The sequence below is a fragment of the Scyliorhinus canicula genome, chromosome 2 (assembly GCF_902713615.1).
Source record: "Scyliorhinus canicula chromosome 2, sScyCan1.1, whole genome shotgun sequence".
In the NCBI taxonomy this organism is placed as follows: domain Eukaryota; kingdom Metazoa; phylum Chordata; class Chondrichthyes; order Carcharhiniformes; family Scyliorhinidae; genus Scyliorhinus; species Scyliorhinus canicula.
This window is the reverse complement of record NC_052147.1, coordinates 201,791,527-201,815,384: the sequence shown is the minus strand read 5'-3', so window position 1 is coordinate 201,815,384 and position 23,858 is coordinate 201,791,527. Positions and strand designations below refer to the sequence as shown.

At 49.0% G+C, this 23,858-nt stretch overlaps 1 protein-coding gene across 2 annotated transcripts in view; it reads right to left on the bottom strand.

Moving 5' to 3' along the window:
- Window positions 1-23,024, bottom strand: part of chrna1 (cholinergic receptor, nicotinic, alpha 1 (muscle)) — a 54,934-nt gene extending 31,910 nt beyond the window's left edge. The window contains exons 1-5 of one of the 2 annotated variants that reach the window (XM_038789368.1): window positions 22,760-23,024; window positions 17,385-17,527; window positions 3,385-3,429; window positions 3,106-3,215; window positions 60-255 (exon numbers count right to left, since the gene is read on the bottom strand). In XM_038789368.1, the coding sequence (XP_038645296.1) occupies window positions 60-255; window positions 3,106-3,215; window positions 3,385-3,429; window positions 17,385-17,527; window positions 22,760-22,817 (552 nt within the window). In that variant the 5' untranslated portion in view covers window positions 22,818-23,024. Of the gene's footprint in view, window positions 1-59; window positions 256-1,164; window positions 1,314-3,105; window positions 3,216-3,384; window positions 3,430-17,384; window positions 17,528-22,759 lie in introns of those variants that run through there. The other variant, XM_038789369.1, reaches the window with a different exon arrangement.
- Window positions 23,025-23,858: the final 834 nt, after the last annotated feature.

Sequence of the window (23,858 nt, the reverse complement as noted above, 5' to 3'; positions counted from 1 at the left end):
TTGCTTTTTCCAAATATTACAGTAAAAAGGTAAAATTTTAAATGAAGATTGACACGTACCGGGAATATGGCAACTCTTGTACCATCATATGTCCAGATTCCCAGCTTAATGCTGCAATTTTGTTGGTCAAATGGGAAATATGTAACAATAATTTCACAATAGCTTTTATAAATTGCCGGGGGTGTCCAAATTACTTTTCCTGTATAGTCCAAAAGCACCTTCGTCATATGAACAATGGCAAAATCACCATCAGCGCTGTTATAAGACAAAAAACACAATTATTACTAACAACTGTCATGTTTAAAGTAAATAGTAATATTTAGATTAATGCCATTGTCCACGTGAACAGCTCCTTTAGAGAACTTTAGTTATTTGGAAAGAAGATTCTGTTTTTTGCTCATTTCCATGTTATCAAGAATTATTCAAGAATGGACACAAAGAACATAATCTACACTGGATATTAATTTTAAATTTGTACGGTTCCAACTATAAGCTAGTTTGATACAGTGGGCAGGGTGTTTAGGTCCCAATAGGGGTAAGTGCGGAGGTCACATGGGGTTATAGGTTTAAGGTCAATAAGGCAAAGTTTAGAGGAGATGTGCAAGGCAGGTGTTTTTACACAGAGGGTGGTGAATGCCTGGAACTTTGCCAGGAGAGGTTGTGGAAGCAGATAGATTAACGGCATTCAAAAGGCATCTCGACAAATATATGGATAGGATGGGTATCGAGGGATATGGCACTAGGAAGTGCTGAGGTTTTTGGCCAAGGGTGGTATCATGACCAGTACAGACTTGGAGGGCCGAAGGGCCTGTTCCTATGCTGTATTCTTCTTTGTTGGAACACAAAGCGGGTAAAGGGAAGGAATAAGGGACATGAAAATAATAGAAGCTGTAAAAGAGTGTTTTAATAAGCATCTTCCCATCTGGTTATGCGTATGGATGTCTTTAACAAAAGTACACATGTGCGTTTGGCATCATCGGAAGCGCAGGCTTGCGCGGGTTTTCAGTATAGCCACAAGGAGCTTGTGTATAGTTCCATCTAGCTGCGGCTGGTACCTGAAGCCAAACTGTATTATTACCTCAATGTTTTCTGAAGTAACAAAGATTTAACTTTAACAATGTGTTTGACTACCTTTCTGTAGCCAAGTTATGACAGAGGCCATACCTGCAGCATAGGATGTACTGCCGAAGACACGTCATAAAATCAGTACAGTGGGAAATGGTGCCTATCCAGGCAGTTGTCTGTAAGATTTTTGTCTTGTCACAGAAGACCTCACACCTCACAGAACTGCTCGCCATGCCTTGCAAGTAGCCATGAAAATTACCATGTCCTTGGGCCCCTTCACTTCTGGCACCTTCCAAGGATCAGCTGTGGATCTTTGCAGCACCTCGCAAGTGGCAGCACACCACTGCATCTCACAGGTTACTGATGCCCTGTTTGCAGAAGCAGGGCAGTATATGCAAATTCAAATGGATGTGCTATAGGAGTCATCTGATTTACTGGATTCCCCTAGGTGCAGGGCATCATTGATTGAACATAGAACATACAGTGCAGAAGGAGGCCATTCGGCCCATCATGTCTGCACCAACCCACTTAAGCCCTCACTCCCAATAACCTCTCCTAACCTTTTTGGTCACTAAGGGCAATTTATCATGGCCAATCCACCTAACCTGCACACCTTTGGACTGTGGGAGGAAACCAGAGCACCCGGGGGAAACCCACGCAGACACGGGGAGGATGTGCGTTCTCCGCACAGAATGCACCCGCATGTGGCCATCAAGGCACCAAGTGAGCTGCCCCTCTCAGTCCCCCCGCCCCTCACAGCCCCCCGTCCCTCTCAGTCCCCCCTCCCCGTACCCCTCCCGTCCCTCTCAGTCCCCCCCATCCCTCACAGTCCCCCCATCCTTCTCAGTCCCCCCTGTCACTCTCAGTCCCCCCATCCCTCACAGTCCCCTGTCCCTCTCAGTCCCCCCACCGCTTTCAGTCCCCCCGCCCCTCACAGCCCCCTGTTCCTCTCAGTCCCCCCTGTCCCTCTCAGTCCTCCCCCCCGCCCCTCACAGTCCCCACTGTCCCTCACAGCCCACTGCCGCTCTCAGTCCCCCCATCCCTCACAGTACCCCCGTCCCTCACATTCCCCCCGTCCCTCACAGTCCCCCGTCCCTCACAGTCCCCCTGTCCCTCTCAGTCCCCCCGCCGTTTTCAGTCCCCCCCCCCGCCCCTCACAGCCCCCTGTTCCTCTCAGTCCCCCCTGTCCCTCTCAGTCCTCCCCCCCGCCCCTCACAGCCCCCTGTCCCTCTCAGTCCCCCCCCGTCCTTCTCAGTCCCCCCGTCCCTCTCAGTCCTCCCTGTCCCTCTCAGTCCCCCCGTCCCTCTCAGTCCCCCCTGTCCCTCTCAGTCCTCCCCCCCGTCCCTCTCAGTCCCCCCCATCCCTCTCAGTCCCCCCCGTCTCTCTCAGTCCCCCCATCCCTCTCAGTCCCCCCCCCCGTCCCTCACAGCCCCCTGTCCCTCACAGTCCCCCCTGTCCCTCACAGTCCCCCCGTCCCTCTCAGTCCCCCCCCCCGTCCCTCTCAGTCCCCCCCGTCCCTCTCAGTCCCCCCACCCCCCCGTCCCTCACAGTCCCCCCCGTCCCTCTCAGTCCCCCCCCCCCCCGTCCCTCTCAGTCCCCACCCGTCCCTCTCAGTCCCCTCTGTCCCTCTCAGTCCTCCTGTCCCTCTCAGTCCCCCCGTCTCTCTCAGTCCCCCCTGTCCCTCTCAGTCCCCACCCGTCCCTCTCAGTCCCCCCGTCTCTCTCAGTCCCCACCCCCCCGCCCCCGTCCCTCTCAGTCCCCTGTCCATTGCAGTGCTATTTCCCTCTCACTCCCAGTTAATTTGCAGCTCCATGTCCCTCATTGCCTTCCTGTGCTCTGCCTGTCCCTCAACGGTTGCCAAATGGAAACACAGTCAATTCTCTGTGCTTGGTGGATCTTCCACCCTGTGGGAAATAAAGTTAAAATCGGCCACACTGTGAACAAATGCCAGTAATGGGTCATCAAGATAAGTAAAGCTTTGAAGATGTCAATGTCTCTAATCTAGGTCCATAAATGTTAAATATGACTGTGTTGACTTACTTATTGTACAATACAATGTCCGGGAGCCAAATGTCAGAAGAAGGCACCCTGATCTTTTTAATTCCACCATAATCAGCTGGTTTCCAGCGAAGCTTCACATCAATCCATTGCTAAAGAAGAAGCATTTCACAAATGTTAAATTAATAATCCCTCCCACCTTTAAATGTTGCCAGTTAACAAATCACTACATTTTAAAGACAGTACAAAGTGTTTAATAGAAATTTTCACTTATTAAAACACAGACATGAGCAAATGAAAACAATTGTTCTTCCTTATTACCTGTTTCAGACGCACGTTTGTTTCCACAATTTGATTTACTTCATCCTAATAGAACAATAGTAGAACTTTAACCAAGACTTGTGAATTAGTGCTCTTCTAAAAAATAATCCCACAGAAAGTTAGGGATAGAACTAATAAAAGCCAATTTTAGATACATGCAGCATTCTACAACCATTGGAATTGATACAAATAATTCCTACACACAATGTTGCGAATATAATGACAATTAATTTCAATATAATGTCTGTACTTCCACATTATTTATATAAATATTATTGAATCTTTATGCATATAAATATCTTTTCACAGCACATGCATTTTTTGTGCATCCCGCCACAACGGCAGAGGCGGCCCACCAGTGGGATCTTCTCATCCCGCTGTTGTCAACGGGATTTCCCGCTGAATGGGCCCCTCGTCGCCTGGAAACCCGAGGCAGGGGCATCCGTCGGTAAGACTGGAGGATCCTGCCGTCGTGAACAGCCGGTAAATTGCAGCCAACATCACAGTTACTGCTCTGTAACATTTGACTATAACATCTCATTTCTGAGCCTGAGGGGGATATTATAGATTTTTATTAATTATTCAACTTGTTTACCACAGCAAAAAGTTAACATAGCATAGAACAGTACAGCACAGAACAGGCCATTCGGCCCTCGATGTTGTGCCGAGCAATGATCACCCTACTCAAACCCACGTATCCACCCTATACCCGTAACCCAACAACCCCCCCTTAACCTTACGTTTTTAGGACACTACGTGCAATTTAGCATGGCCAATCCATCTAACCCGCACATCTTTGGACTGTGGGAGGAAACCGGAGCACCCGGAGGAAACCCACGCACACACGGGGAGGACGTGCAGACTCCGCACAGACAGTGACCCAGCCGGGAATCGAACCTGGGACCCTGGAGCTGTGAAGCATTTATGCTAACCACCATGCTACCGTGCTGCCCCAAATAGACAGAATGTATGCATTGACTCTGCTACTTCAATTTTAAACATCAAAACAGAACATCTCTTAAACCAAAGTTCTTGATTGTTGCATCCTTCCATGCAAAATTTCAAGAAGCAGTTAGATGCTTGGGACGAAGGGGATCAAAGGATATGGGGGAAGGTGGGATCAGGCAATTGAGTTGAATAATCAGCCATGAACATAATGAATGGGTGAACACACTTGAATGGTCTCCTTCTGCTCCTATTTTCTATGTTAATTCAAAATATCTACCAGGAGCTTGACAGAAAGTATACTGGTAACATCAAAGTAGTAAAATATCTAAATAGAGTCATAGAGTTTTACAGCATGGAAAGGGGCCCTTCACCCCATGTGTTCACACCGGCCATCAAGCAGCCATCTATTCCAATCCCATTTTCCAGTACCGCAGTCATGTATGCTATGGCATTTCAAGTGCTCATTTATTTATTTTTTAAAAATATTTTTATTCTCCTGCTTTTTCACAATGTCTCCCAAATTTACACCTACCAACAATAAACAATAAGCAGTAACAAATATAATGTCAATCCCCATATCAACAACAACAATCCCATCCTCCCACCAACCCCCGAACAACTGCCCACATGTCAACATAAACAAATAACAATAAGGAATCAGGAATCACCTATCGTCACCATTAACACTTACTGTCCCCCCCCCCCACCCTCCCAACGTCCCCCCCCCCCCACTAATGTTCGATGTTATCCAATTCTTGAAATTGCATAATAAATAAAGCCCATGAATTGTAGAACCCTTCCATACTTCCCCTCAATTCAAACTTCACCTTCTCGAGAGTCAAGAGGTCTGACAGGTCCCCCCGCCACGCCAGGGCACAGGATGGAGAGGTTGATCTCCATCCCATCAGGATCCACCTTCGGGCGATCAATGAGGCGAAGGCTACAACATCTGCCTCCGCACTCATTTACAACCCCGGCTGGTCCGACACCCCAAATATGGCCCCCCGAGGGCCCGGGTCCAGTTTCATGTGCACCACTTTAGAGATTACCCTAAAAACCTCCTTCCAGTAATCCTCCAGCTTTGGACAGGCCCAAAACACATGAATATGATTTGCAGCCCCCCGCAACGTTCACACACATCTTCTACCCCCTCAAAGAGTCGGCTCATCCTTGCCCTTGTGAGGTGTGCTCTGTACCACCTTCAGCTGTATCAGCCCAACCTCATGCACGAGGTGTCAAGTGCTCATTGATATACTTCTTCCATCGGGCAGGAGATACAGAAGTCTGAGAACACGCATGAACAGACTCATAAACAGCTTCTTCCCCACTGTTACCAGACTCCTAAATGACCCTCTTATGGACTGTCCTCATTAACACTACACCCTGTATGCTTCATCCGATGCCGGTGTTTATGTAGTTACATTGTGTACCTTGTGTTGCCCTATTATGTATGTTCTTTTATTTCCTTTTCTTCATGAACTTAATGATCTGTTGAGCTGCTCGCAGAAAAATACTTTTCGCTGTACCTCGGTACACGTGACAATAAACAAAATCCAAATCCAAATCTGCTACCCTCCTTTCGGGCAGTGAGTTCCAGACTTCTAGCACTCTCTGGGTGAAAAGGTTTTTCCTCACATCCCCGCTAAACCTCCTGCCCCTTACCTTAAATCTATGCCCTCTGGTTATTGACCCCTGTGATGCACAATCAATGACTACTAAAGTGAGGTTGTAGTCCAACTGAAGGCTTTAATAAGCTAGATGTTTCCCCCAGCAGCTCAGGTACAGAAAGGAAACTGCTGGGGTGGCACGGGCTCTTATACCCCACCTTGCACGGCGGAGCTACCATACAAGCTCGACCAATGGAAAGCATACATTATCTACCAATGGTGTTCCAGCATTAGTAGGTACCGTAATACCTCTACACCCTGCACTAAGGGAAAAAGATCCTTCCTATCCACCCTATTTATGCTCCTCATAATTTTATACACATCAACCAGGTCCCCCTCAGCCTTCTTTGCTCCAAGGAAAACAACAGCAGCCTATCTAGTCTTTCATGATAGCTGAGACACTCCAGCCTAGGCAACATCCAAATGAATCTCCTCTGCACTCTCTCCAGTGCAATCACTTCCTTCTTATAGTGTGGTGACCAGAACTGCACACAGTACTCCAGCCGTGGCCTTACCAGTGTTTTATACAGCTCCAACATAACCTTCCTGCTCTTATATTCTATGCCTTGGCTAATAAAGGCAAATATCCCATATGCCTTTTGTCAATCAGTTGTGAGTGTTTTTCAATAATCCCCAGATGTAGAACAGTTCAGAAATCAGTGAGAACTTGAGAATAATATAAAAGCAAGAGGGCCTGAGCAGAGGGGTCTGAACAGAATTGTTCTAAAGTGGAACGGCATTTGAACAGGGTGACTTAATTAAGTTATTGGAGACAGTGGGAAATTCTGGTAAGTATTGATAAGTGGAATCTGTAAAACATAAAGCCTAATTTAGCACATTGACATAAACTTAGAACTTTAGAAATTCTGGTTAACAGAACTTGCCTGCCATTGGCAGTTAACTAAATAATATTAATGGTAAAATAATATTAAAGGTAAAATTAAACAATTTTAACTGAATTTTTAATTTAATTGTGAATTCATATGGTCTTCCATTTTTTTCAGTCATTGTAAACAAGTTGCAGAATTTAATGAAAACCTTACGTCAAATTTTGAAATACATACACTTAAATTCCGCACAACTTTTGTGTTTCTGGACTTACAACTCGTGCAATTCATTTGCCTGGCCTGAAAATTCCAACCATTTTGCACCCCATGTGAATATATTTGAAGGTGGGGCAGTGACACTTCAGTCATAACTTCCTTATTTTGCCTTCATAATGCACTAAGTCTAAGTTAGAATGTCAGAATCAGTCGATGGAAATGAAATGTTTTACACTTGAAGATTGTTGAAAGTTTAATGAACAGCTAATGCTCTATTTGGCATATGGACGATAAGGGAATAGTGTAGAGGGACTTTAGAAGGGTTTCACAGGACGGTGCAACATCGTGAGCCGAAGGGCCTGTACTGCGCTGTAATGTTCTATGTTCTATTAGGCATAATGCTGGTGGGTGTGATTTTCCAGAATGTTTTTTTTAAATGTTGCATTCAACCTGGACAGCCTTTGACTTACTTATTTTGAACCCCTCACTACCATGCACCACCCTGCACCACCCCAGCCTACCCCCGCTCCTGGCCCAAGTCGAAGCTTCTCAGGAGGAGGTTTATTATTCCCTATGAAAAAGATATACATGGAAGACACCCTTGCATTCTATTATTAAGGATGAGGCAAGGAAGAGAAGGGGATTAGGAGAGAGCAGAAGAAAGGAGAGTGAGGCAGAATTAAAAGATGGTGCACCCCACCGGATATTTGGGCAGCATGGTAGCATTGTGGATAGCACAATGGCTTCACAGCTCCAGGGTCCCAGGTTCGATTCCGGCTTTGGCCACTGTCTGTGCGGAATCTGCACATCCTCCCCGTGTCTGCGTAGGTTTCCTCCGGGTGCTCCGGTTTCCTCCTACAGTCCAAAGATGTGCAGGTTAGGTGGATTGGCCAGGCTAAATTGCCCTTAGTGTCCAAAATTGCCCGTAGCGTTGGATGGGGGTACTGGGTTATTGGGATAGGGTGGAGGTGTTGACCTTGGGTAGGGTCCTCTTTCCAAGAGCCGGTGCAGATTCAATGGGTCGAATGGCCTCCTTCTGCACTGTAAATTCTATGAATCTATGAATATTACCAGTCCCACGCAACATGGGTCCAATGGAAACCTCAGCGAGCTGTCCATTAGAAAATTATGCTCACGACTTCAGTGGCGGCCATTCAGTCCCCGAACATTCCACGTGATTATTAAGGGGCGACACCTGACATCCAACATTAGGCGGCTCTTTAATGCAATAATGAAGCCTGCGGAGGGGCGCGAGGTTGAGATGGTGGTAGCCATCGATGCAGAAAAGGCCTTTGACCGAGTGGAGTGGAATATTTTAGTCTGTGCCGGGGGATGAGACAGGGGTGTCCACTCTCCCCACTACTGTTTGCCTGGCCATAGACCCTTTGGCAATGGCATTGAGGGCATCGAACATTTGGCAGGGGATACTGAGAGGGGAGGGGGGGAGGGTCTCGCTCTTTGAAGACGATTCACTCCTTAATATAACAGACCCGTTGGGTGAATTGCAGAATTATGGAGATACAAGGGGGCAGGAGAGGAGGCTGAGGGAGATTCCATTAAAACTGATGTAAAGGAGTTTTAGATACCTGGGGATTCAAGTGGCAAGGGACTGGGGTCAGCTTCATAAACTAAATTTGGGCAGGTTGATTGAACAAATGAAAGGGGACTTCTAAAGTTGGGACGTGCTCCCGCTGTCATTAGCAGGGAGGGTACAGACCGTGAAAATGGCAGTCCTCCCGAGATAGCTGTTCGTGTTTCAGTGCCTCCCAATCTTCATCCCCAAGGCATTTTCACAGAAGATGAATATGGTTTTGTATGAATAGGGTTTTATATGGGCCGGGAAGAGCCCCGTGGGTGAAGAAGATCCTTCCAAACTTTATTAATTACTACTAGGCGGCTAATATATCGATGGTTAGGAAATGGGTAGTGGGGGAGGGGTCAGTGTGGGAGCGAGTGGAGGTGGCATCTTGCAAGGGCACGAGTCTGGAGGCTCTGTTAATGGCACCTCTGCTGTTCTTGCCGGCTCAGTACTCCACAAACCAAGTGGTAGTGGTTTCCCTGAGAGTATGGGGGCAATGGAGGCAGCACATGAGACTGGAGGGGGCGTCGGTATGGCCACCGATCTGTGAAAACCACCAGTGCGCGACAGGGGGGGGGGGAGATAATGTTGCTTTTTAGATCCTCTCCAATTCACATCTTCAAATACTAAGAGTTGCGCAAATAGCAGATGAATAGAGTTCCAATGAGACTCATGTTTCCACCAAAGTACACAAAGAATGGACATTTTGATCGTAAAGATGTGTCTTGTCAGGCTGTATGGGACTCTGCAATATGCTAAAGTTCCTGTGGTTACTCCATGCTATGTCCTCCTCAAGATAATAATTTAAAAATCCCTGGAGATGGGCAATCTTCAAGAAGTAGACCCCACTTGCTTTGTAGGTGGAAGTATATGGAGGAGAATATTAGGATGGCCATTGCATAGTGCACTACAGATTCCAGTGAAGTTGTCAATTGCCACATTGATACCTGATGTCACCACAAGTGAAGGGTGTAGACTATAAATTCACCTGTTAGGTGCCACACATCTTTGAAACTGACATCAGAGGCTGCAAGTATGTGTGATGATTCCTCATATATCCTTCCGTTTGGGATACTATCGTGCTAAGCCAATATCTGAAGCAATGGACAGTCTTACTGGAAAGGTGGCAAATCCTCCTCTATTGTCCACTCAGCTCTCTTATGGTCTGCAAGTCACCTAATGCCTCACCTTCTCATGCTTTATTTAATGCCCTCTAAATGAGCTGGAGAGTGAGATTGAAAAAGTAAGTGACACAAGGGGTATGTTGAAATCAGTAGTGGCAGAGAAGCATGAGTTCGGGTTTATGTTCAGGGATTTCATGTGTTATTTGACCCCTCCCTAATCATCATCCTTATAGTCTGGAGGAATAAGTTATGTCCCTCCTGCTCCCCCTGTTGTTCATTATTACCTGCCTCTTGTTCATCATTTGCCCTCCACCCCTCCCCCATCCTGAATTGCAGTGGTTGGCCTGCTGAAAATTAAGAGTTCATAATAAGATAGAGAGGAGGATGTAGAAGCTTTTGGCTGTTTGCGGCTACTAAATGCCATTGTGACTGTGTAGTTATGCAGCTACTAATGTGACACCAACACTGACTTCATGTTACAGTATGACCTCAGACCACAGTTTGGACAACATAGCTCCCATTCTGGTTCCAGAACAAGGGCAGAAGAACCCTGACAATGATTCTGCACTGTCCGTATTGAAGTCTCAAAGAGAGACACTCAAGCCAAAAAGTAGGGAGATCATTTTATTACCCTGGAGATTTAAACCCTTTGTTATTGTTGGAACCAACAATTCTACGGACACGTGCTTGGAAGGATTAGAATAGTGGTTTTAATATACTCACAACAGAGCCAGCCTATTAGCCATTGAACTTTCGGTGAACTGGCCGGCTGACCATGCGGCACTGATCTTTATACAGCAGCTTCCGGGGGAGGAGTCCTGGGCAGAGCCAAGGGAGAAGCCCTGTACAACTTGAACATTCCCAGAGCTACTCCCCCTGGAGGACAGATAGTGCAACTGCACTTACAATACAGACACATGTACATACAGATTATAATCCGGTGTGAATCACATTCACCACATTCACCCCCTGTGAAAAAAATCGAGTTCAGCGGGGGTGGTGGCTCACAGAGTTAGTCTGTCCAGTGGATGAATTGTTCTTTTCGATCTGCGGAGCACCGGGGTTGCAGCCTCTTGCGGTGGCTGTGTGGGTGTTGAGAGCTGGGGTACGATGGCAGACTCCGGGGCGGGTCTCGTCCGAACTTTATACACCTCTGGCTCGACCGGAGACTGGGGGTGCTGGGGGCGGGCTGGTTCTGGCGCGTGGAACCGGTGGGGTGAGCTTGCGGAATCGGGGGCGCAAGGGGGCGGCAGCATAGGGAACAGGGTAAGGGGTTCCTCAGCAGGGGTAGGGGGGGGGCTGTATCCTGCGGGTGCCAGGTCCCAAAGGGATACTGTATCCTGGCGACCGTCCCGGAACTCCACGAATGCGTACTGGGGGTTGGAATGGAGGAGGTGCACCTTTTCAACAAGGGGGTCAGTTTTGTGCCCCCTGACGTGCTTCCTCAGGAGGAACGGGCCTGGTGTCCTCAGCCACGCCGGAAGTGAGACTCCCGTGGTAGTGCCCCTAGAAAAAATGAAGAGTCACTCGTGAGGGGTTTGATTTGTAGCTGTACAGAGGAGGGATCTGATTGCGTGGAGCGCATTTGGGAGGACTTCTTGCCATTGGGAGACATGGGGCGCAATTCTCCGCACTCACGACGGTGCGGAGAATAGCGGGGGTCGTAAATTTTTACGGCCACGCTAGTCCGACGCCCTCCCGCTATTCTCCCCCCCCCCCACGCCCAACCCCCGACACGAATCGCTGCCGCCGTTTTTTTACGGCCAGCAGCGATTCTCAGCTGGCCGATGGGCCGAATTCCAAGCCCTTTACGGCCGTTTTTACGAACGGCAAACACACCTGGTCTGGCCATTCGTAAAAACGGCCGTAAAGTCCCGATCTTGGCAACCATGGCACCAATTGGCACGGCAGTACCACGGCCGTGCCAAGGGTGCCATGGGCCCGCGATCAGTGGGCACCGATCGCGGGCAGCGGGTCCGATTCCCGCGCACTCTTTGTCCTTCCGCCGCCCCGCTGTATCACTTCGCGGGGTGGCTGAGGAGCATCCCGGCCCGCGCATGCGCGGGTTTCGCGCAAATGCGCGATGACGTCATCCGCGCATGCGCGGGTTGGAGTCTTCCAATCCGCGCATGCGCGGCTGACGTCATGTGACGCGTCAGCCGGCGCAAACTCTTGCAAGCGGGCTTAACGAATTTCGTTAAGCCCGCGATGCCGGAGTTCACGGCCGCGGCATACTAGCCCCGACCGGGGACCAGAATCGGTTCCCGGTCGGGGAGGGAGAGGCTGGCGTCAAACCCGCCCGGTTTTGACGCCAGCCTTACGATTTCTCCCTGTCTGGGAGAATCGCGCCCTTGGAGTTTTCTAGACCGGAGGGTCAGTAGGACAATCTTCCAGACCGTCGCGTTCTCCCTCTCCACCTCCCCGTTCCCCCTGGGGTTGTAACTGGTAGTCCTGCTCGAGGCGATGCCCTTGTCGAGCAGGTACTGACGCAGCTCGTCGCTCATAAAGGATGAACCCCAGTCGCTGTGCACGTAGCTGGGGAAACCGAACAGGGTGAAGACACTATGCAGGGCCCTAATGACTGTGTGGGAGGTCATATCAGGGCATGGAATGGCAAAAGGGAATCGGGAGAACTCGTCGATGATGTTGAGGAAATAAATGTTCTTGTTAGTGGAGGGGAGTGGCCCTTTGAAATCGATCGCAAGGCGTTCAAAGGGCCTAGAAGCCTTGACCAGGTGGGCCCTGTCTGGTCTATAGAAGGGCGGTTTGCACTCTGCACAGATCGGGCAGTCCCTGGTGACCGCTTTTACCTCCTCGTTGGAGAAAGGCAGGTTTTGGGCTCTGATGTAGTGGGCGAGCCGGGTGACCCCTGGATGGCAGAGGTCAACGTGGATGGCTTTCAGACGGCTGATCAGCGCGCTGGCGCATGTCCCGCGGGATAGGGCATCCGAGGGCTCATTGAGCTTCCCCGGTCGATATTTAATATCGTAACTATAGGTGGAGAGTTCGATCCTCCACCGAAGGATTTTATCATTTTTTATTTTGCCCCTTTGCGAGTTGTCAAACATAAAGGCAACTGATCGTTGGTCGGTGATGAGGGTGAACCTCCTACCTGCGAGGTAGTGCCTCCAGTGACGAACAGCCTCCACGATGGCTCGTGCTTCCTTCTCGACTGAGGAGTGTCGGAGTTCTGAAGCGGATAGAGTACGGGAGAAAAATGCAACGGGCCTCCCTGCCTGATTTAAAGTGGCTGCTTGAGCTACCTCTGAGGCGTCGCTCTCAACCTGAAAGGGAGTGGATTCATCCACCGCCCGCATGGCTGCTTTGGCGATGTCCTCCTTCATGCAGCTGAAGGCCTGGCGCACCTCAGCTGACAGGGGACGTGTGGCCTTAAAGAGTGGGCGGGCTTTGTCCGCATATTGAGGGACCCACTGGGCGTTATATGAGAAGAACCCCAAGCACCGTTTGAGGGCCTTGGGGCAATGAGGGAGGGGGAGTTCTAAGAGGGGGCATGCGGTCCGCGTCTGGGCCCAGGACTCCGTTCTCCACGACGTAGCCGAGGATGGCCAGTCTGTTTGTGCGGAAAATGCGTTTCTCCTTGTTATAAGTGAGATTTAATTTCTGTGCCGTTTGGAGAAAACGGTGGAGGTTGGCGTCGTGGTCCTGCTGGTCATAGCCGCAGATGGTAACATTGTCCAGATACGGAAACGTGGCCCACAGCCCGTACTGGTCTACCATTCGGTCCATTGCTCGTTGGAACACCGAAACCCCGTTAGTGACGCCGAAAGGGACCCGGAGGAAATGGAAGAGGCGGCCATCGGCCTTGAATGCCGTGTAGTGGCGGTCCTCCGGGCGGATTGGGAGCTGGTGGTATGCAGACTTCAGATCCACCGTGGAAAATAGCCGATATTGGGCGATCTGATTAACCATGTCTGCAATTCTGGGGAGGGGGTACGCGTCTAGGAGCGTAAAGCGATTTATGGTCTGGCTATAGACGACGACCATGCAAAATTTTTTCCCGGTCTTGACGACCACCACCTGGGCTCTCCAGGGACTATTACTGGCCTCTATGATCCCCTCACTGAGCAGCCGACGGACCGCCGATCGGATAAAGACCCTATCCTGTAGGCTGTATCGCCTGCTGCGAGTAGCTACTGGCTTGCAATCTGGAGTGAGATTGGCGAAGAGCGGAGGGGGGGAGATGCGCAGCGTGGTTAGGCTGCAGATAGTGAGTGGGGGCAGGGGCCCGCCGAAGCTGAGGGTGAGGCTTTTGAGGTTGCACTGGAAATCTAGGCCTAATAAGAGTGGTGCGCAGAGGTCGGGCAGGACATAAAGTTTAAATTTAGAATAACTAGCGCCTCGAATTGTGAGCATAGCAACGGTGTGTCCTTGGATTTGGACTGAGTGGGAGCCCGAAGCGAGGGCGATAGTTTGGCTCACCGGAATAATAGAAAGCGAACAGTGTCTTACCAGCTCTGGATGTATAAAGTTCTCGGTGCTCCCGGAGTCAAAGAGGCATGGCGTGCTGTACCCGTTGATCTGGACCTCCGCCATCGAACTTCGTAGGTGCTTGGGGCGGGATTGATCCAGGGTGACTGCGCTGAGTTGCGGGTAGTCAGCGGCTCGATCAGCTGTGCTGGAGTGGCCCCGTGATGACTGCCCTCTGAGTTCGTAGTCGTCGAGGTGAGTTTCAGAGTTTGAAGGGGATAGATCCCAAGATGGCCGCCCCCATGAGTTGCACATGGCCGGCCGCATGGAGGAGGATTGCCAAGATGGCTGCCCCCATGAGTCGCACATGGCCGGCCGCATGGAGGAGGATTGCCAAGATGGCCGCCCCCATGAGTCGCACATGTCGGGTATGGGCGGAGTCGGCATACAGGCTGCAGCATTTCAGGGCCTGCAGGCCTGTGAATTCAGGGAACGAGTGCTTTGAGCCGTGGGAGGGTTAGAGGCTGGGGCTTTCTTCGCCAGACACACTCTGGCATAGTGTCCTTTTCGCCCGCAGCTGCAGCTGGTCGCGTTACGGACCGGGCAGTGCTGCCGCGGGTGCTGGCTTTGGCCATAGAAATGGCAGGCTGGAGCAGCCGAGTAGCTGGCTGGGCCAGCAGAGTAACTGGCTGGGGCAGCAGAGTAACTGGCTTTGGCAGCGCGGTAGCTGGGGGGCCGTGCGGCACAGGCTTGGGGGGACTGTTGGTCGGGGGTCCACGATGAGGTCGCGGGGTCCGCGGGAAACGAGGTGAGGCTGCAGAAGGAAACTTCCATAGTGGTAGAAGCCTCCACAGTAGTGTCTAAGTCCTGGGCCCCATTTTCTCGCAGTCTTTGGCGCACATAGTTAGACGTAAGGCCACCCACGAAAACGTCCTGCACAGCAAGCTCCCTATGTTCAGCCGCGGTAAAGGCTTGATAATTACAGTCATTGGAAAGATTGTTCAATTCCCTTACAAACTCGGCTAGCGTTTCTGTAGGCCGCTGACGGCGGGTCGTAAACACGTGGCGTGCATAAACCTCGTTAATGGGCCTAACGTACATTTTGTCCAATATTGCCAGCGCTGCGGTGTAAGAACCAGCCGGATTTAGCTGTGTGGATATTCTGTGGCTTACCCTCGCGTGCAGTAGGCTGAGTTTTTGTTCCTCCGTTATTCCGGCGGTGCTGGCTTCTGCCAGGTAGGCTTTAAAACATCTCAGCCAGTGGGAAAAAATTTCCTTAGCCTCCGGATCCTCTGGGTCGAGTTCTAGGCGTCCGGGCTTGAGGACTGCTTCCATGATTTCTTCGACTGTTTCCTGAGTATATTAAATTGTTGGAACCAACAATTCTACGGACACATGCTTGTAGGATTAGAATAGCGGATATAGAGAAATACAGCACAGAACAGGCCCTTCGGCCCACGATGTTGCACCGAACTTTTGTCCTAGGTTAATCATAGAATTTTGGACAATTTTTCATGGCCAATCCACCCAACCTGCACATCTTTGGACTGTGGGAGGAAACCGGAGTACCCGGAGGAAACCCACGCAGTCACGGGGAGGATGTGCAGACTCCACACAGACAGTGACCCAAGTCGAAATCGAACTTGGGACCCTGGAGCTGTGAAGCAATTGTGCTATCCACAATGCTACCGTGCTGCCCTTAAGAAGTTAACCTACACTCCATTATTCTACCCTAATCCAAGTACCTATCCAATAGCCGCTTGAAGGTCCATAAATTTTCTGACTCAACTACTACCACAGGCAGTGCATTCCATGCCCCCACTACTCTCTGGGTAAAGAACCTACCTCTGACATCCCCTCTATATCTTCCACCATTTATCTTAAATTTATGTCCCCTTGTAATGGTGTGTTCCACCCGGGGAAAAAGTCTCTGACTGTCTACTCTATCTATTCCCCTGATCATCTTATAAACCTCTATCAAGTCGCCCCTCATCCTTCTCCGTTCTAATGAGAAAAGGCCTAGCACCCTCAACCTTTCCTCGTATGACCTACTCTCCATTCCAGGCAACATCCTGGTAAATCTCCTTTGCACCTTTTCCAAAGCTTCCACATCCTTCCTAAAATGAGGTGACCAGAACTGCACACAGTACTCCAAATGTGGCCTGACCAAGGTTTTGTACAGCTGCATCATCACCTCACGGCTCTTAAATTCAATCCCTCTGCTAATGAACGCTAGCACACCATAGGCCTTCTTCACAGCTCTATCCACTTGAGTGGCAACTTTCAAAGAACTATGAACATAGACCCCAAGATCTCTCTGCTCCTCCACATTGCCAAGAACCCTACCATTAACCCTGTATTCCGCATTCAGATTTGTCCTTCCAAAATGGAAAACCTCACACTTGTCAGGGTTAAACTCCATCTGCCACTTCTCAGCCTAGCTCTGCATTCTATCTATGTCTCTTTGAAGCCGACAACAGCCCTCCTCACTATCCACAGCGGTTTTAATATACTCACAACAGAGCCAGCCTATTAGCCATTGAACTTTCGGTGAACTGGCCAGCTGACCATGTGGCACTGATCTTTATACAGCAGCCTCCGGGGGAGGAGTCCTGGACAGAGCCAAGGGAGAAGCCCCGTACAACTCGAATATTCCCAGAGCTACTCCCCCTGGAGGACAGGTAGTGCAACTGCACTTACAATACAGACACATGTATATACAGATTATAATCCCGTGTGAATCACATTCACCACAGTTATTAAAATATTCCACTGTTTCTCTGGAAGTTGCACACATCTCCCAATAAAGTTATGCCAGAAGATCGGGAACCTCCCAAGGAATTGCAGGGCCTTTGAATCCTTCACAAGTTCCAACCGCTGACAGTTTATGACAAATTACATAGCTTGTAAAATATAGTTTTGAAATCCAATGTAATTATAAAAATGTCTGACATCATTGTAATTTAATTTAATTTAATTTAATTTAATATCCATAATGCTATCTTTGTGGCCTGTTGTGCTCTTAACTTAAAACTGGCAATGTAATTAAACTCTGCAGCATGTAAGAAGATTAACTTTTTTAGGGAGGAGTGGGGGGGGGGGGGGGGGGGGGGGGGGGGGGGGGGGGGGGAGGGGGGGGGAGAGGTGGTGGAAAACTGGTATATGTAGAGAATCATTCTTCCTTAAATAGAGAAATTTTCTTAGTTCATACCACATTGATGAGTTGAATAAGCTGCAGTCCCACTGTAATATTAACTGATTGATTGTGACTCTCCACTGGACGAATCACCTTGTTATAGTTTTGAAATAACTTAGCCACCAGGCGAGTCTCATGTTCAGAAGCCAGCACCAGCCCTGAGAAAAGACGAGACAAAAACATGTTTTACAAGACATCTACCACCATTGAATCTCTGTAGCTTTGCCTTAGCCCGTACAATACCTTTTCCAAGTAAACCTGTGGTCCCTTAAAATTGTAATTATTACTGTTCGCACCATTTTCTTTCTCCTCATTTTCTCATTTTACTGTATCTTGCTTATTCCTTTTTTCAATGTACTTGGACAAGGCACCAATCTTTGTTGATTTGTTGATGTGCTCTTAAACTGTGCATTGATATTTTCAATCTCTCTCCTACTCTAGAAATAGCACATGTACTTCATTTTGGATTTGCCTCAATGGCTAATCCATACTTGGAGAATCACTGACTTCCACTCACAGTCTACTACTTCGAATCCCTTCCAGGATATCCTATTTCACTGCAGTAATTTAGGCCAAGCTGAAATTCAAACTAAGCTTTCTACAACTGGTGCCACTCAATCTCCCCATATCTTTAGCGGATGATCAGTGAAATCCCGATAGAAATTGTGCAAAGGGCCATTTACTGTGTTTCTGTAGGACTTCCGGCCGGAATTGAAAGGAATGCCTTGGAAATTACTTCTCCAAACTTTGGCTTTTCTAATATTTTAAAGATTTATTTAAAGCAAGTGCAAATTATTTTATTGTTAAATTATTGTTTGCATTTAACATTCTAATATTTATTTTAACTTGCCATTGGTTACATTTGACCCTCGGTGCCTGAATTTTTAGAATGTGTAGTTGTATTATATTGTATGGTTCAGTTGAGTTTTGCATTTTTTAATTTCTGTTTTTGCCATTAAAGTTCAAAATCAACTATTGTCTCCTTGACATTCTTGATCAACAGCTTAGTCACAATTCCACACACCTACACACTTGTCATGTGGAGTGGGCCTCTGGGAGATTAGGAATTCTTGGGCGCGATCTAACAGAATTTTAAGTGTGGTAGTGAAACGGGAATCATAGAATTTACAGTGTAGAAGGAGGTCATTTGGCCTATCGAGTCTGCAGCGGCCCTTGGAAAAACCACACTACTTAAGCCCAAATCAGCACCCTATCCCCGTAACCCAGTACCCCCACCCAACCATTTTGGACACTAAGGACAATTTAGAACGACCAATCTACCCAACCTGTACATCGTTGGACTGTGAGGGAAACCGGAGCACCCGGCGAAACCCACGCAGACACAGTCACCGTCACCGGTACCTAATGTTAATTAGGGCACTTAATAATGCCCCATGGGCTTCATGCCACAAATGACTGTCCCGCCGGCTGATTAACTGAGACCGTGCCTGGCAGCCCCCCATTACTGATGGGGAGCAGCACTTAAACTGACCCTGCAGAGCAAACCCCAGACAGCACACAGCCGTGCCACTGCACAGACCAGCTCTATGATTCGGAAATGTCGGGCTGGCCAGATTGATGGACACTGTCGAGTCCAAATAGGATACCCTGTTCACCTGAGGGGGTTGGAGGGTTAGCCACAGGTCAGCCAGTGCCACCTGGGGGGCAGTGGCAGCGGCCATCAGCACACGGTGCCCCGGGAACAGGTATCCTCTTCCATATGTTGCCAATTCCGCAAGGACATGGCACAGGTGCTGCACCATCTCTTTGTTGAGGTGGCGCCTCCTGCGGCACATACCGTCCATCATCTATTCGAAAACCAGCGACGCCTGTGCATCTTGAGCCATCGTCGGCCTCCCCCTCTGGGTCCCTCTCTGGACTGATGGGGGCCTGGTCCTCAGGGTGTGGGACAGGGCCCTGCTCATGGCTGCCCCTGCAAGCCTCTGTCGACGCTGCTGCTACAGTCTTCTCTGGCATCTGGCTGCCTCGCCTGCCAAAACCACCATGAGGGCAGCTTGCGCGGTGTCCAGAATATCATCCACAGTGTAATTTTTGTAAGGATTGGAAAGGATGTTGGACTGACAATCAGCTATGGCTTCTATCCCAGTACCCTCAGATTCCCCAAGTGTCCCTCACCCTCGCATCCCCTGCTATCCTTCAGGGTGCCATCCAACAAGCCCTGCACACAGCCGCAGCAGTGGCACCTGGGCCCCAGACCCTGTAGACCAGACACTGGCTGGTAACGTCACCCGGACTGGCCGCTGGTTCCCTCCATGGTCCACTCACCCACCCTCTGGTTGTGGAGATGTCCCCAGTGCTAAAGCCCAGTTCTTAGGTGTTCTCGTGTTGGCTGCTGCCTCTGTGGTGTTGATGCCTCTGGAGTTCAGGACAGGCTGCCAGGTCTCGCTGCCCAATTGAGATTCTAGGCTGTAACAACTGTCTGCGTCATGGCATGTGTACCCATGGGCATCCATTTGGCAGCTGTGAAGTAGTCACATTACTACAATTGTCAATTCCCCATTAGCAATAGCCGTCAGCTGTGGCCAGCAGCCGCCATACTCAGTGGGAGTTAACGTGATCATCATCATGCCATGGGCGAGGCTCTGTCACGGGCTGTTCAGTGGGAATGACAGGCAGCAGCTGGAGCCACCCCTGTTATGGGTATAAACAATCCGGGGGACTGCATAGCAGATCCGCAGATGCTGTGCCCCCCACCCCCCATACTCCCACCTCCCTGAGGTGACAGTGGCACAGGTGTCACTGAGCTGACTGATCGATTTTGCAGATGGCTAGCCAGTTCGCTAGCTTCATGTTTTTAAATAGATGTACTGAATGGTGCCCATGTGACCACTCACTGGGGAAACAGTTAGATCATGGGAAGCCGTTCGATAGGAGGTCCGGCCCGTTAATGGGATGGAGATTGCTCTTAATTGGTGATAATTGCTTCCTCGCCACACCGCGGCAGTATTCAGGTCTTGTCAATGGGAGCAGGCCGGTTAGATTGGAAACTGATTGGCTCCCGGCGTGGTTCCCAATTTCGGCTTCACCCGCTATCTAACTGGCTCACACGTTTTTGCAAACGCTGCGGCATCGCCGGTCGATCACACCCCTTGGGAAACCAAGCTCATCCAAACTGGAGTTTCATTATAGCACACATCACTGCCATGGTGAGGCTCACAATGTCATCATGGGTCAGGTAATGGTGTCATCATTAATATCGAGGGAATTGCCCTGTAAGCGGGATCAACTGGCTTCCAACCACCCAGGGTTAACCAGAACAACCGGCTTCCAACCACCCAGGGTTAACCAGAACAACCAGCTTCCAACCACTCAGTGTTAACCAGAACAACCGGCTTCCAACCACCCAGGGTTAACCAGAACAACCAACCAGCTTCCAACCACCCAGGGTTAACCAGAACAACCAACCGGCTTCCAACCACCCAGTGTTAACCAGAACAACCAACCGGCTTCCAACCACCCAGGGTTAACCAGAACAACCGGCTTCCAATAACCCAGGATTAACCAGAACAACCAGCTTCCAATACCCCAGGGTTAACCAGAACAACCAACCAGCTTCCAACCACCCATGGTTAACCAGAACAACCACCCGGCTTCCAACTACCCAGGGTTAACCAGAACAACCAACCGGCTTCCAACCACCCAGGATTAACCAGAACAACCAGCTTCCAATACCCCAGGGTTAACCAGAACAACCAGCCAGCTTCCAATAACCCAGGGTTAACCAGAACAACCAACCAGCTTCCAATAACCCAGGGTTAACCAGAACAACCACCGGCTTCCAACTACCCAGAGTTAACCAGAACAACCAATCGGCTTCCAACCACACATTGTTAACCAGAACAACCGGCTTCCAATAACTCAGGGTTAACCAGAACAACCGGCTTCCAACCACCCAGGGTTAACCAGAACAACCAACCGGCTTCCAACCACCCTGGGTTAACCAGAACAACCGGCTTCCAACTACCCAGGGTTAACCAGAACAACCACCCGGCTTCCAACCACCCAGGGTTAACCAGAACAACCAGCTTCCAATAACCCAGGGTTAACCAGAACAACCAACCAGCTTCCAACCACCCAGGATTAACCAGAACAACCAGCTTCCAACCACCCAGGGTTAACCAGAACAACCAATCGGCTTCCAACCATCCAGGGTTAACGGTCCGTTAACCGGGAACAACCGATCAAACACAATTGGCCATCTATCTGGAACTGTTTTTTTCCTTCTGGGAATCCTGTCGTGTTCATCTATATGGACGAAAAGTCTGTTTTTCGCTTACATTAAACAATATTTATATTTTAAATGCGCGCAGAACACACCGTGAAGCCAGGTTTTAAATTTCTTAATCAGAATGATTCACGTTTTTTCCCGCTAATGTGAGATAATATCGCACATGTTCTCAATGTAACTATGGACATTATTGAACGTCTGTCCCTAATATCTTCTTCTGTAGCATTATTCTGCTAAATTGTATATTTTCAATTGGTAGGATATTTTTAAAAACATATCCGGGAAGAATTACAGACGCAGATTACCCAACTTGTCACATTACAAAACCTCAAACAGCTGCTGCATGCCCACCAAGGTATTTGAACAAATAAATCCTTAAAAAGTAGTCCGACATTTGGTCATAGCAGCCATATCAAATTGCACACACGAAACAGTCCCTAGATGTTTCAAAAATACCCCATGGATCCTCACTGTCTTATTTACAAATAAGGAACAGAGATATGGATGAAATTTAATAAACGGGAACATATAATTTTCAATGCGTGGTTCTAATTCTCTATTACAACCTCTATTAATTCGCACTGGCTCTATCTTTTGATAATGTATTACAAAAAGGGACCTTTGAAAAAAACTTCCTAATCCCTGGTAACAGGGCACCCTGGTACATTCCATCATTGTTGCTATTGCCATTACTGAGCTGCTATTTCCGCTGTGCAACATGGATCCCGCAACACTCCTGAGCGACAGCCAGGCTCCAGAAAGTGACCTTGGATAAATATTCGTCATATTCCAAACCCGGAGTCAAAATTGACATCATTCCTATACAACAGTGGGAAAATCCAACCATTTACAAAGTCTGCTGGAATACAGAAAAGGCTTGTGCAGCATCACAGCATGAACTTCACAGAAACTTTGGAACATAGGATTGCAAATCAATGTTGCATACATATCTCGGGTACAAAGATGCTTGTGAGAGAACTCTAGAGATTAAACCAAGAGCTGTCAATCTGCAGCACAGCACGCTTCTCTGCTAACTTCATAATTCAACTGTAAAAAGCTGGAACAGTTTTGCACAAAACTGAGAACATTTCGTAATTCTCAACTGAACAGAGTGAAGCGAGCAGACATTCGGTGACCTTACCCCCACATGAAAATAAAAGTATCGTCAATGCTACGTGCGGATCCGTGCACGAGACCATTCTCCCACTTTCCAAAGGGGCTATTAATCTTCCAACCCAATCCGTCTCCTCCAACACCTTCCTTTGAGACTTGCTGGCTCCTCTGGATTGCTGAGGATGAGGGCTGAGGCTCTTTCTGACTGAAGAGTGAGTTCGGTTTGCTGCCTTTTTTACTGCCCATTCCCTCTCAGCCCCGCTCTTCTGGCACCTGTCTCAGTGACAGCTGATAGCTGTCAAAAGCAGGTGGGGGAGTGGCAAAACACACCACCAGTTCCAAAGTTTTTTCTGCCTTTGAATTGTTCATGGGATGTGGGCGTCACTGATAAGGCCAGCATTTACTGCACATGCCTAATTGTCTTTTTTGAAGCACTGCCCTCCTTGTGGCGCAGGTACACCCACCATGCTGTTAGGGTGGGGGGTCCTGGATTTGGCTCAGCAAAATGGAGGAATTACATATTTAATCGATGTTAATGTCCCTTAATGCCAAGGGGAGGTGTTTAGACTCTTTGCAGGGTTATGGGGAGAGGGTGGGGAAGTGGGACTAGCTGAGCTTCTCTGACAGAAAGCCAGTACAGACAGGACAGGCCAAATGGCCTCCTTCTGTGCTGTAACTGAAATAATAACGGGCGCAAGCTAACCAAATTGGAACAGAGTCCCGTGACGAGCGTGTTTCGCCCGGAGTTTCCTGGCGCTCACAGTGTTGAAAAACACCATAGTAAGAAGTCTTACAACACCAGGTTAAAGTCCAACAGGTTTGTTTCAAACACGAGCTTTCGGAGCACGGCTCCTTCTTCAGGTGAATGGAAAGGCTTGTTCCAGAAATGTTTATATAGACACAGTCAGAGATGCCCCGGAATGCGAGCACCTGCAGGCAATCAAATCATCAAAGATGCAGAGAGAGAGGTAACTCCAGGTTAAAGAGGTGTGAATTGTCCCAAGCCAGTTCAGTCGGTAGGCCTCTGCAAGTCCAGGCTTGTTGGTGGGGGCCGAATGTAATGCGACATGAATCCCAGATCCCGGTTGAGTCCGCATTCATGCGTGCGGAACTTAGCTATAAGTTTT